General features: G+C 39.9%; 2 protein-coding genes and 1 long non-coding RNA gene across 3 annotated transcripts; all 3 read right to left on the bottom strand.

Annotated features, from left to right (window-relative positions):
- Positions 1 to 177: 177 nt before the first annotated feature.
- LOC116170981 (toll-like receptor 3) lies at positions 178 to 5,245 on the bottom strand. The gene is made up of 2 exons (XM_031487585.1): positions 5,056 to 5,245; positions 178 to 5,008 (listed from the first exon to the last, which is right to left on the bottom strand). The coding sequence occupies exon 2, from the start codon at positions 5,006 to 5,008 to the stop codon at positions 1,493 to 1,495; it is 3,516 nt and encodes a 1,171-aa protein (XP_031343445.1). The 5' UTR covers positions 5,056 to 5,245; the 3' UTR covers positions 178 to 1,492.
- A 3,449-nt stretch (positions 5,246 to 8,694) lies between these two features.
- On the bottom strand, positions 8,695 to 10,938 carry LOC116170975. The gene is made up of 3 exons (XR_004145353.1): positions 10,417 to 10,938; positions 10,271 to 10,347; positions 8,695 to 8,848 (listed from the first exon to the last, which is right to left on the bottom strand). It is a non-coding gene; the product is annotated as an uncharacterized LOC116170975 (long non-coding RNA).
- A 1,300-nt stretch (positions 10,939 to 12,238) lies between these two features.
- On the bottom strand, positions 12,239 to 13,350 carry LOC116170968. Its single transcript, XM_031487565.1, has 2 exons — positions 12,900 to 13,350; positions 12,239 to 12,854 (listed from the first exon to the last, which is right to left on the bottom strand). Exons 1-2 carry the CDS (start codon positions 13,311 to 13,313, stop codon positions 12,312 to 12,314), a joined length of 957 nt encoding a protein of 318 aa, XP_031343425.1. The 5' UTR covers positions 13,314 to 13,350; the 3' UTR covers positions 12,239 to 12,311.
- Positions 13,351 to 14,289: the final 939 nt, after the last annotated feature.

Below are 14,289 nucleotides of genomic sequence, written 5' to 3'. Positions count from 1 at the left end.
GGAGGTCTGGAGGGTACGGAACCCCCAGCAAATGAAAATTCTACGACCATTTCCTTTATTATCACCATGAGACCATGTTCATATAAACTTACGCATCGTATACTGAGAAGTATTCTATACACCCCCCCCCCCTCCCTCTCAGCCACGCGATCGAGATTGAGTAAAACGTCTCCATTTGTATGTTTATTCGCTCGACACTAAATAGCGAGTCGCTCACCGTGCTTGCTATCGAAGCCAAGCTGATTATTTCGGCTCTTATCTCCAGACATACTTTAGCTCAAGCTTACTATGAAGCGGTATATCTTTAATGTTGAACGAAATTCAAAGTCGAACAAAAATCTTTGAAACGCCTATCGGCCCCTCGTTACAATCGACGGCATTTTTGGTGTTTTGTTCGGTATTTTTAGTCCTTTCCTTTTATTATGTATCTACAGTATATTCAATTTTTCTAGATTCTACACTAACTTCACACTAGAGTAACACAGAAATAAAATCATCCGGCAACGTTTAAAAGTGACCACCCTTTAAAAGAACTGGATCTGGCGCTATGACCTGGAGGCAAAGGAACGCAAAAGAAGACACTGAAACGGTCAAATGTATTATTGCTCTTCTAGTATAAAAACAGTCACCTCAATCATCGCAGGTAGCCGTGCACTGCAAAACTAGTCGCCTGTCTGGTGTACACAAGTTATGCTGTTATGTTTTCATTTCTATCTAGCCCATGCGAAGAAAGAGACATAAGTTTTACAGTGAGCGGCTAACCTACGTGACTGACGTGAATATTTTTATACTAGAAGAGCAATAATTATTATGAAGTTTAGAAAATCCGGGAAGTCGATGTACGTCAATGTTTAAAAGCAAAGCAAATGAAGCTAAAAATGTGCCGTACTCTCGAAAAAGAGCAACTGCGAAGGAAAAAACATGATTGATAAATCCAAAGAAAAGTTTGTTCGCGCAGTACTTTGTAGCATTGATTTTAAAAGAAACAGTATATGCGTATACACAAAGTTGCCTGCAGGTAAGGTACGTGACTCTGGTGGTCCAATCCAACTTCACCATCACATGTGAAAACTAGTGAATCGCTACTCATAGCACACAGATAAACCACACAAGTTTCGTTAGCAGGGTCTCACCCTCGGGATGGATAACTTGTCCCTCGTTCGGAATATCCAAGTCTACAGTTGACATTCACGATCAATCACACCCTTAGATGTTGTAACTAGTCCGGTTACACTATTCTGACTGTCTTCTCACGGCGATAAGTGTTACTTTACAAATAACAATTCGATAATACCCACAAACACAAAACAAGTAGCTATGTTTTGAATGTTTCCAGTTTATTCAATGTCTTCATGCTTTCATAGTGGTAATTTCTGGTTTAGTAATTATTTCTTGAGAAAGACAAGAAAGCGGAGATACCCAGAAACTTCAAATTTTGCTTTTAAATAATATCACTTTATTAGTATTATAAATATGCAATATGGATTTCGAATTAGGAACGATTGGTATTTCGACACCTTTTGTATACACTGTACAGTTGAAACACGCATATAACGACACACATTATGATGAGTACAACTTGGAAGGCACTCACTGACTCGTTTCTTGTAGCAGCCGACTGCAGGGTACTAAATAGACTGTCGATCTTACTTTGAATCGCGTTCGAGTTCGTGTCGGTAGGTCCCTCCGATGGGGTCCTCAGGGAATCAAGGACCGAGTCCAGTTTCCCGTGGATTTTCCTCAGCACGCTCTTGTAGATTGAGGCGTTGAGCATTTGGGGACTTTCGCTGGGCGTACAGGCGACTCTGTCGAAGTTTCCGACCGACGTCGTTTCCGTGTTGGTGATGTACTCCAAACGGTGCGTTTTGAAAACGGTGAGAATGTGAGGAAGATCGTTGCAAGGTATCTCGTTGTCATTGAGATCGATCAGTTCCAGTTTAGGAACGGTGTTGACAAGTCGGAGGGCGTCGAACTCGCGCAAGTTGTTGACGCCGACGAGGAAGGTTTTCAGTTTTTGCAACGGCGAGAGCGCGCCGATGTCGAACCTTTCCAAGCTGTTGAAGGAAATGTTCAGGGTGTCCAGGGTGGTGATCTGGTCGAAAGTGCCATTCGCAATGTCGCTAATGTTGTTGTTCCCAAGATCGAGGGTGCGGAGCGGAATTTTTGGAAAGTCTCCAGCTGCTAGCTCGGTTAGGTAGTTGCTCCCCAGGTTCAAGAAGCGCAGCTCCGTGAGTGGGGTGAATAAATTTGCGTGTAAAGACGATATGTTGTTGTTGTCCAAGTTTAGCGTTTCCAATTTGCCCAATCCAAGAAAAGCGTCCTTGAGGTTTTGGATGTAGTTGTTGGCTAAATTTAGACGCTTCAAGGCAGACAGTGTAGAAAACGCATTTTCCTCGATCGTAACTAGTTCGTTGTCATTTATTGAGAGTTCCTCGATGTGCTCCATTCCGATGAAGGTATTTGTGTAAATGGTGGTAAGTTCGTTGAAGTTCAGGTTTAGTTCTAGTTCCGGGATGCCCTTGGTATCGCTTTCAGTGTGCAAGTGAATGTCTTGGAACGCACCGACTTGGATTTCCTTCAACCCCATTTGGCAAAATGTGTAGTGACCGTTGCGCAACATCACCGGTCGATTTGAGCACTTTCTAAAGTTTTCATTGGCGATGAACGTAACTGTCCCGATGTCGGCAAATGCCCTATTTTCCATGGTGTTTATCGTGCAGTTGCTAAACGTAATCCCTTGCAACCTCCTACTCCCACGGAACCCGTTCGTCCGTATCGTTCCAATGGAAGCGTTGCGGAAAATGAGGAACATCACCTTGCTTAGCCCACTGAAGGTGTCAGCCTCCACTGTCGATAACTGCGCATTGTGCACGATTATACTCGACGAGACATTACCAAGCCCTTCAAATGCTTTTGCCTCAATCGCCGTTAACCCATCCGGCAAGATCAAAACCTGCAAGCTGGGCAATCCTACAAAACTTCGCGCCTTGAGTTGACCCAGTGGATTATCCTTCAAGAACAGCTTTACCAGTCCGTCAAGCCCAGCAAACGCCCCCTCTTCGATGATCCCAATGTTCAGATTGCGCAAATTCAAACTTTTAAGCGTACCAAGCCCAGAGAATGTACCATTTCTAAGGCGTTTCAGGTTGTTTCCACCAAGATCAATAGACTTCAACATACCCAGGCCGCCAAAAGCACCTGGCTCAATCGCTTGCAGCCCGGACTGACTCAAATTTAACGCGGTGATGCTCGAAGATCCAAACGTACCAGATCGTAGGTTGCCAATGTTGTTCTTGCTTAAGTCGAGCTTGTCCAAACGGTTCAGTATTGCAAAGGTGCCCTTCGGTAGATCAGCGATGTCATTTCCCTGCAAGCTTAGATTCTGCAGTCGTTCGAGGCCGTCAAAGGCTTCAGGCGCGATCACGCGGATACTCTGACCGGACAGGTCCAGTTGCGTCAAGTTACGAAGACCGTCAAAACCGTACGGGTTCATGCGCGCCACTTGGTTTCCGACCAGCTCGATCTGGTAGACGCCGTGGAGTTCGTGAAATGCGTTCCCCCAGATCCACTTGATTCGGTTCCGGCTCAAGTCGAGAATTTGCAATTTGGGCATACCGGTCAGGCAGTTCTCCTGCATGGTTTCGAGAAGGTTGCCGCTCATGTTCAGGTACATCAACTGGTTCAGACCTTTAAACGCTTCCAGCTCTAAACGCGTTATGCCCAAATTCTGCAACCTTAAGTTGCGTAGTTCGCCGAGGCCGTTAAATCCGTGAGGTGGTATCACAGTGAAGACGTTACCATGCAGCGCTAGGTTAGTCAGCTTCCTTAAACCGACAAACATATTAGATGCAAGTTGAAATTGGTTTGAATCCAAGCGAAGAACTACCGCTTCTGGTAAATCTTCAAAGGCATGCGGATGAATCTTGGTGATGTTGCAGTTAGAAAGCGTAAGTAAGTTTGCGTAGTGTAAACCTGCAAAGGCTTTGGGTTTGATTTCTTTTACGGGCATGGAATCTAGATCGAGAGAATATATGGATTCTAAACCTCGAAAGGTGCCAGTTTTGAACATGGATACAGGGTTGTTCCGCAAATAAATGTTCAATACTCTGCTTAGATTTGCGAACAATCCCGGTTCGAAGCTCTCTATTAGATTGTGAGCTATGGAGAGGAGCGTCAGTTGAGGCAATCCACTGAAGACGTCCACCTCCAAGTGCACTAGCTTATTGTGCTGCAAATAGAGGGATTTCAAAGAAGTGAGCCCGTCGAAAGTACCATGCTCAATGGTCGAAATCTCATTGTGATCCAAATCAAGTACTTGAAGAGAGGTTAGGTTAGCGAACCCGTCTTTTGTAAGCGCTGAAATTCGGTTGTAACCCAAGTGCAGAATGCTTAAATTTCTATTGTAACCCAAGCAGCTCCCGGTTGTGGTCAGCCTGTTAAAGCGGACAGTGAGCTTCTCGAGCGCAAGCAAATTACAGGTTAGTCCATCAATCGATGACAGTTTGTTAGATTCCAAATTCAACGTTTTCAATTTGAGCAAACCAGAAAGATCTGGGGTCCTTTCTAAATTATTCACTTCCAAGGACAGTTCCTCTAAACTGCCCAGGCCCCCATCGAATCTTATGTTGGATAAGGAATTGTCATCTAGGTACAGTCGCTTCAGTTTGCCAAATGCGCCGAAGGCATCTTCGTTCACGTACATAATCTGGAGGGACGACAAGCGCGCCTCCTCGAACTCGTACCGCGCGTCCACGTCTAACTTGCTCAAAGTGGGAACCTTCGATTTGACTATTTCCAATGTGTAGCAGTCACCTTTGTCGTTGACCCATTTCGGCGGCGGTTTGGTCCAAAATTGCGCTAGATTAGTGTTCAGCGTCGTCCCGTCCACATCGGCGCACCGTATCCTCTTACAGAAACCCTTTTCCCAAACGCAGTGCGAAAACTCGATTCCTTCGGAACAGGATATCAAGATCAACATCCAAAGGACGACTTTGGAAATGGTGCCCATCTGCGATCGCAAACGTTACTTAGGACAAACTAATCTAAAAGACTTACTTCCAAACCGCTAAGCGCACGAAGTATATCTACGAGCGGTTCCCGGCTATCACGGAAAATTTAACCTTTAACTGCCTTATCTCGCGATAATTGTTAAAAATAGTTACAAAATATGCAAATAACGTAACGCAACTGAAGTACAGTTAATTACTCATCTCCTTTATCATGCTTCACTTCGGCAACGGAGCCTGATAGTGAAACGAATAAGATACAGAGTTAGGACTGCCATCAGTGGATTGGCCAACAACGCATCCAAATTCGCCTCTTACAATTACACACTGTAGTGACATACAACCTACGGTTAGCCAACACACTTTAAATCTGACAATTCAACTCATGTATAAAAAATCGCATAAGCCGCAGTGCAATTGTCACTTTGACAGCGGCAAAAGTTACCTGCATCTTTTCCAGCGACAAATGCACTAGTGGTTTTTTCACTTATTCATTTTCGAACCAATTATCGCATTATCCTTTCCCATATGATTAGTTTGACGTCTGTCAATAATTGACTAGTTTGGTGAATTTCTTGTTCGTTAAATTGTCCTGCCGAATTACACTCGAGGTTAGTATTTAAACCGAGTAAATTTGGGTTGTTGCAATTCAAATCTGTTTCCTTTTAGCAATTGAACTCGAAAAACTGTCAACCTAAAAATGCTCCACCTTCGGTGTCGCATTTTTATTAGTTGACAGTTTTTCTCATCTAATTGCTAGGCAACAGATTTTCATTACCTTAACAACCCAAATTTACTCGGTAAAATACAAACCTCTAGTGCAATTATAAGTGAAAAAATAACAACATGCCTGGAAAAAAATACGAAACGCTCTCTATATACGACTTTGACTATTCTGCGCAGACGCCGGTGAACAGGGATTTTGGGGACGTCATACAGTTCCGATTCTTCGCTGTGTATGTACATTGCTTAGGATTTTAGAGAAATTAGAGGAGAGTTGGGGGGGGGGGGGGATTTGATGTCGCTTCCGTGGTTCGTTCTTCAGGGTACTATTAGGCTCTCAGAACTATTATCGGAAAATTCTCAAAAAATTCGCAAAGGAATTATCTTAATGTTTCTGATAAGATTTTGATCGGATTCCTAAAGTGTTCTTCGAAAGAGGTCTTTGCAGATCTTTGAAACATATATCTTGAAGGTGTATCCGAAGATTTTTTGAAAACTCCATTAGTTTAACACGAAAAGTACAAGTGAAAATGCAAGCAATCTAGGCTCCAAGAAGAGTGATCACAAAATCTTCAAAGAATTTTCAGATAATTCTTCCGACGGTTCACAGAATCACAAGGACAACCTTCAAAGGATCAAACAATTTATAAAAGCTTGGGCCACTTTGAAAATCTTCAGAATGTAGCTTTAGAAATCTTTAGGGAGTTTCCAGAGAAAACCGTCAAAGAGTTAGCAAGGAAAAGCTTTAATGAATTTCCACATATCTCGTCTTCCATTTTCCCGTCTCCTTCAAATTATCACCGCACATGGTTCAGGTAATGGCTAACCCACAATGATCAATCGGCGGTATCGTCGGACCAGATCGCTGACTGGGTGATCATTTGTTGAAGGGAGCTAGCGGAAGGTAATCCGTGCTCGAATGACCTACCACGAAGGGTAACCGGGTGTTCTCTGCTACCCTCTAGAACCTACAAATGCTCCTGGTAGTCCTACCGTCTGTGCTCCGTGGTAGGTGGAGAGCTGGGAGGACCGAAATTTCACGTGTCCGACATGGATACCAAAAAACTTCGTAAAACCCGATACACCAGAGGGTGTGTCCCAGAATACCCCTCAAACTCCGTTGGAGGTCACCGAGCCTCAACACACCAAACCCCGAAAGCGCAACTCCGACGCTGAACAGAAGAAGAGAAAGGTCAGGCTTGCTCAAATGGGTCTAAGGCTCTTAGTGATCCGGTCAGGCGGGAAAACGGGTAGGCGAATAGAAAAAGAGTAGGCCACAGCCCCAAGCAAAGGTGGGTGTCACTAAGGCTGAAATACCTCACAATCGTGGCTACAAGCAAGAAAGTAGCTATCACGAATACCAAATTATATGTAACACCCTGTATATTCTCACTATTAGATAGCGGACAATAAATCAGTCCTCATTGCAGGAGGGCTGGTATTATGTCATCAATTTCTGGTGGTTTGTACCGACCAGGTCACCTCACCAAATCCACCATCTGTCTGGCAACCAATCAATCATTCTCCCTGGGAGTGGAGACGGTTATCGACACATTAAGGTGATTAGGATTTGCCCTAATTAATTGTCTATCGATCGCTTGTTTGCGTGGTACATGTTTATTGGCTCTGAGTGCCTGTCTACTTTACTACATTAAATAATCCCCTTTTTATAACAATGAAAAATATGAAGGCTCTTTCTACTTACACACAAATTGGAAAACCTTACATTTTTAGCGTATTTTCCTCAAAGTGAAAAATCACTATTGGCTGCACTTTGACGTCCGTCCGTCACACGTACACACTGAACCGATTTTCAGGGTTGGCAAAAATCTGGGTTTTTGTATGCTTCGGGTGGGGTTTTGGGTATTTGTGATCTATCAGTACCTGTCTGTTTCCAAGTAAACTTCATTATATTTTGTTATTAAATACTATATAAAAATTATCTCGATTTTGTCTCATTTTGTGTCTCAAATTCTTTGGGCTTTTGTATGGGTTTTTGTGTTGGGTTTTTGTATAGGTATCGTTGGGTGGGTTTTTGACACAAAAACCCTGTGGGTTTTTGGTTTTGTCAACCCTGCCGATTTTAGCGATATAGGACTCATTTAAAAGGGCTTGATCCAAGGATTCCGTGCATACCCATATTTTTTGGTTTTGCGCATGCGCAGTGTCAAGAATTTGGTTTACTTTTTTTATGTAGATATTTAAATGAAACGAATATAAGTTAAATTAACGACGTTGTCAAAATGTTGTTTTGCGCATGCGCAATGCTAAACTTTCTTATTTATGGAGGGATTTAAATGTAATATTATACATAGGCATTTGGAATAAAGACAAATCTAACACCAGTTGCAAAATTTAGTTTTGCGCATGCGCAATGGCAACTTCCTTATTTACTGAAGCATACTTAAATGAAATTTAATACATAGGCACTTAGAATACAACCAAATATAACACCAGTTTTAAAATTTGGTTTTGCGCATGCGCAATGGCAACTTTCCTATTTATGAAAGCATAACGTTAAACGAAATATCATATGTAGGCACCTTGAATGAAACTAAAACTAATACCGGTTTCAAAATTACTGTTAACGCATGCTGGTATGTTTTATTTATGAAGGTAGGTATTCAATATAACTTCTAATGTAGACAATGCGCAATGCTATTTACGAAAGCATTTAAACGCGTTTCATGAAGAGAGGGGGACAGCATTAATTATGAGGAAAATACGCTCTCGTCATTTATGTTTGCATAAGGACCTTTTAACTTGTATACTTTTAAGATAACTCAGAAAATATTGAACTTAAAATGGAAAACTTTTTACTTCAGTTAACCGAGTTCATGCACCAATATAGGTCACAAAGAACAATTTGTTTCACAACAAAACAGACAGGTACCGTTGGATCAAATGTTTAAGGGTATTTTTTCCATTTTTTGAATGTTAAAATTAAAATTAGTTCGTACTAAATACCTACAAATAAGTAGCAAAAATTACGATTTACCTTATTTCTATGGCGTCTAGATGTACCCTTCGAGCAGTTCAACCTTGGACAGCTGGAACACCTCCCATTTCAGGATGTGGAAATGCGCCCTCCCGGGTCTGACTGCACTTGAGTCTGGAAACTAAGGCGAGCTGTTGAATAGCAGAATAAAGGCTTTTCTAACTGAAAAATCCTTGCACAATATTAAAGATTTTGTTAACATTGACGTTAAATTACAAATTTTAATATTACGTTTTATATTTTATACTTGTATAATACATGTTCTGCTTTTAAAACGCAAATAACATTACTTTTAATGTACTAGCACAATGAATCATATATTATCATTGTTTTAAATGGTTTGTATGAATGCAATAACCATATCTATAGTCCACCTCCATGCTGTGAATCTTAAAAATGTACTCGTATATAGGTACACTAGTGCGCAATGATAACACCTAAGCAACACAGTTCCGTATAAAATGTGTTTAAGTAAGCATAATGGACTAAAACCATATACGTGTAAAAAACGTAATTATATATATACTGATCTATAATACCAAAGAGTAAGTTAGTATTTCCTTATATACTGTTTGATAGTACGTACCACATAAATGTCCGGTGGTATTCTTGTAGAATCTTTTGCGTTTATTATTCCCATTGATATACATACCTATACGATTCATATGCGTTTACTAAATAGGTACGTTAAAATTTCGCATATGGAATATGTAGGTACCTAGTAATATGCTTATAAATTCGTCGATAATGTACTAGTAATAAACGTTTATAATAAATACAATATATTATGGACTTAGTAGATTGTACCTATAGGTATATTTAATCCGACGCCCAACGCGAACATTCAGGGCCCATTTTCTTCATTGCCTATTTGTAAACCTGGATACTCATGCTGCCTCTTCGCATTATCAATACCTAGGTGCGTTCCTAGGCGTGCTGAGCATCCATACGGACGCGATGTAAAAGTTTGTAGACGTTTTAACTACCACAAGATGCGTTTTTTTTCCAATTCTTGCCGTCTTTGCATACATATAAGGTGCCGGTTGGCGTCCCTCTGTGGAGCAAAAAAAACTGTTGAAAGTAGGTATTATTAAAGTTACCTTGTAGGCGTCTTTACGTCCAAGAAGCGTCGTTTTCAATTCTTGCCGTCTTTGCATACATTAGAGGCGCCGCGCCGGTTTGCGTTGAAGAAGCGAACGTTCCGGAAATTTCCATAGATATTAAGGCGCCATGAAAGATTAGTCATCGGCGATAAAGTACGAGAGCGGATGTGACGTAATCTTTCCGAGAAATATGTCGTATTTTACTGTCGAATGTTCGCGACCGCTCGGGAACCTTCGATTTTACTATAGAAAATCGGATTGCGTTGCAATGGAGTTGCAATCAGAACACCGAAGTAATAATCATGGTTCGCGCCGTTGTAAATTGTGTATTCGTGAGTAATAAATGATACTTTTACTGTTATAAATTAATCAATTTCAAGACTGTCATAAATTTATTGTTAGTTCATTTGTAAATAAATTAACGACGTAATTAAATTTACGTTACACTATACGATCAGTTAAAAGCAACTGTAGCCAACTTTGCGCGGTCCCGTCCAGAATACTGCTTTATCACGTTCTAATAAAGATGAATGTCAGATAATAGAATACTATCACAAAGTAAACGATACTATTATTGTCCACTTACCAACCAAATACCGCAAAGTTTTCAGATGAAGCCATAACCCCAACTATCACAAAAGTCATATGCAAATGCATACATGAGAGTAAAAGATTTCAGTAAGTACCTAGTAATTTTAACAAATAGAATTCATGTCACTTATATTCGTATCTTGTAGAGCAAGTAGACACACCAATGTTCCAGATACGGTATAAATTAAAAACGTATTATATACGTTTTTCAAATTAATACTTAATAACGTTTATTAATCTACTTATTTTCAACGTTTAGGTATATAACAGTTTCGTTAGAATATAACATAAAGCAATCTAGGAACAATATTACGTTCTTCTGTCCTAGGCTGAAGTCATACACTTTAGTAAGATCACAAATACACTTCATGAGTGACACATTAATAAAATTTGTAATGAATGTAATATTTACCCATAGTAAGAACTATACTCTTGAAATAGCGTCAAAATAATTCCTAATATCTTGGCGTGCATTATTTTCAAATCATTTTTTTTTGTATATTGTTTATTTCTGCTGAGAATTTTTTTCTCTCTTTCTTTTTGTTCTCACTTTTAGCGTTTATTACTAATCTAGAATTAATAACTTTTCTTTATGGATTTTCGCGTTTGTCCTGTAAATGGGTGTTTCTATTGGGCAAATAAAGCATTATTATTATAAACAACACAATTTTGATACGTAGAATACACTTATTTTTTATTCGTACTTTTAGAGGAACTAAGTAAACCAATATTCCCGTGTGGTAAATCCAAGTGGCGTTTTATGTTTATCAAATTATTGCTAAAAAACGTTTTTTATATACATATTTTCAAAATGGAACATGAATAATTCTATGGTTCATATCACAGAAATTAATGTTCAGGAAAAGAACACCACTCATTATATATGTACTTGTTTATTATACAATAAATCTTACAGCTAATAAATAAACTAAATTACACAATGAATATTACTTTTTATTAATGTACTTCAGTCCATACAATATATATATGAAAATATTATATTTAATAAAATATTAAATAAACAAATGGGAACACTAGCATACCAATATACTCTTTGAAAAATTCGTTCCATTCCTATATTATGTAAATTTTAATAGGAATGTGCCAATAAAAATTTATCTAAAAAGTCACATTTTACTATACAGCGTGAGCTGTACAAAAGATTATCACCTTTACATATGCATCCGCCTGGTTCAAAGGATGTTTTAAAAATACTGATAAAAATTTAAAAACAATTGCACTACCCCCGCCCACAAGGCTATGTACAAAAAAAGGGGAGGTACACTTTAAAAAATGTTAAATCTGCTGTAGCCAATTTTATCACATTTAATTAAGAGATTCACGTCAAAACATACCTCTGGGACTCCTAATGGGGCGGATAGTATAAATGTGTCACCACAGCGAGGTTGAAACAGCCATCTGCAACTACTAAAATATCAGATAAATGTGCAAAAAACTAAAATATCGACAGTTCCTAGGTGTTATCAACACACCTCGTATCTAAAGACTTCTCTCTGCCTCATCCGCCCCTAGCGTCACGACATTCGATCTCGTTAATACTGAATTATCTACGATTAGGTTAAAATAAAAGTATGAAGAAGTTGAAGGGCCACTGACTTTCTGCTTGGATTTTGAATTGAACTTTTCTTCAGACACTTCCTGTATTTTTTATTTCATTTTTAAAGAAGAAGAGAGTATTGTGCATTTTTACATCTAATTTTTTCAAAATATAATGTATGGCTCACGCTTAATTTTTTCAAAGCTTAGACATAGAGACCCATTAGATCCAACTAAAAATGCACAAGAACCTTCTATAAGCCTTAAATTCATATGTGGCCCCTCAGCACCTTCGTACGAAAGCACCTAAAATGGGTCCCAAACAAAACACTTTTATAAGTAATGATGCTGATTTGAAATATTATGCGAATGCACCTGTACGAAATGGTGCGGTATGTGATGCGCAGACACAGGGATCACCTGTGCGGGATCAAACATTAAGGCAGGTTGGCACATTAATAGCGGTTCCGATATGTCCAACTGGGGCGTACTTACTAATACCTGCGTTAGTTGCTGCAGAGTCGGCTGAACCTGCACCTTTAAATCGGAGGAATTCTGTATCGGTAAGGTCTGATTTAAGTTCACCGAATCCATGTTGAGTAACTGCAACTGGCTGTGCTGCAAAATTTGGTCGGTTTCTAAGAGTGTCACTTCGATGTCGCTCGCGTGCATTGTCTTATTCGACACTAAATTGGGGTTCAGAACTTTGGGCGACGCATTTAGGCCTTTCTGCACCATTTCGGCAACCTTCTGCGAGAGCTTGTCACTGTCGACCTGCACGACCGGCCTCGGCGCTTCCAGCTGTGGCTCGCAAGTGTGCACGAAGAACGCGAAAGGCTGCGCCGTATCCACATGGTGTAGATGGGTGAAATTGATCTACAAAAGTCAAATTAGCCCGATTAGCGTACCCAAACTACTCACTTTAACAACGACATTAAGTCCCATTCGTATATGCTTATTCTTTCTCCTCGTCAACGGGTTATCCGTTAAAACCTTCATGTCCAAAGTGCCCTTGCACCTTCTTGAATCGAAGAGCAACTCCTTCTGGACCTCCTTGCTTGTCTGCGGCCAGCATTGATACTGCTTTCGAAATCGTATTTTCGGGCCGGTATTCGAAATTTTCTTCACCCAAATCGTCGACGTTACTTTCGAGAATTGATCCACCCAATCGTCGCAGAGCGTATTAAAATCGTCGCTGTTTCGCGGTATTTGCGTACGAAATTTCGATTCAAAATACTTCGATTCGCTCCATTTTACGTGAATTATATCAAACTTTCTATCCACGCTTGTTAAAATGTTATTAAAATCGTTTTTTGCCTGTTCATTACCAGCCATTTTGTAAACTGATGAGGACTCAAATATCGACCGTACGCATATTTTGCATGCGAACATCGACTTTATACGCATAAACCATAAGGTTTAAATTAGGAACGACAGTTCCGTTTGAGGGTTTTGGAAATTTTAGGGAACCTATTGTTGATATCATTAGGAATTTTGAGGGAACAATTAATGAAGAAATTGTGATACCTCCATTTATGTTTTTAATTGCTCTGGGGTATTACAATAGAGCATTAACAATAAAATACGCAAATAACGCACAACATTTAAATAATGGAATTTACCCGCCATTTCAATTGCCAACAGTTCCGATGGAAGTTCCTGTTAAGTAGAGAATAATGCCATGTCTACACTAAATAAATGAAGGCCAATTCTTGTCTCTACAGTTCCCGTTCTCAATACACTATTTCCAGGTCTTGCTCCTACTATTCCATTTCCTGTCCGTGTTGCTCTTGTTCCATACTTTTTGATTCTATTCTTCTTCCAGGGCGTCGATTCCCGAAGATGTGCTTTGTTCACATCGACTGACGTTGATGTGAACGTGAATGTCACTGCATTCTCGAACCTACCACATCGAGCGAAAAGTTGATCGAACGCAACGACTGGTCTAGTCGTTGCGTGAAAGTCATGCGCAGTTGCAGCTACAGAACGGATCTTGCAGCTGTTTTGCTATAGAGGTTATTCAGTGCCCTAACCTATAAATTCACATTATTTTCTGTGAAATAAAACATGGAATTGTTCGAGGATTTTTTGGTTATTAATAGCAGTATCCATAATGCAAAAACAAAACAAAATACAAAACTGACAAATGACAGTTCAATTCTTGTCTGTGATTGGTTAGCGCTTAAAGTTTGTCCACGATTCGGGAATGCAGCTGAACTTGAACTTATCCCTATCGTATACGATCATGACGTCATGGCAGCCAGTCACATCACATCATAGAACTGTATACGTAGTAACTACGTATACAGTT

This window comes from Photinus pyralis, unplaced genomic scaffold, assembly GCF_008802855.1.
Source record: "Photinus pyralis isolate 1611_PpyrPB1 unplaced genomic scaffold, Ppyr1.3 Ppyr1.4_LG1, whole genome shotgun sequence".
Taxonomy (NCBI): Eukaryota; Metazoa; Arthropoda; class Insecta; order Coleoptera; family Lampyridae; genus Photinus; species Photinus pyralis.
The sequence above is the reverse complement of the archived record's forward strand: the minus strand, read 5'-3'. Positions and strand labels throughout refer to the sequence as shown.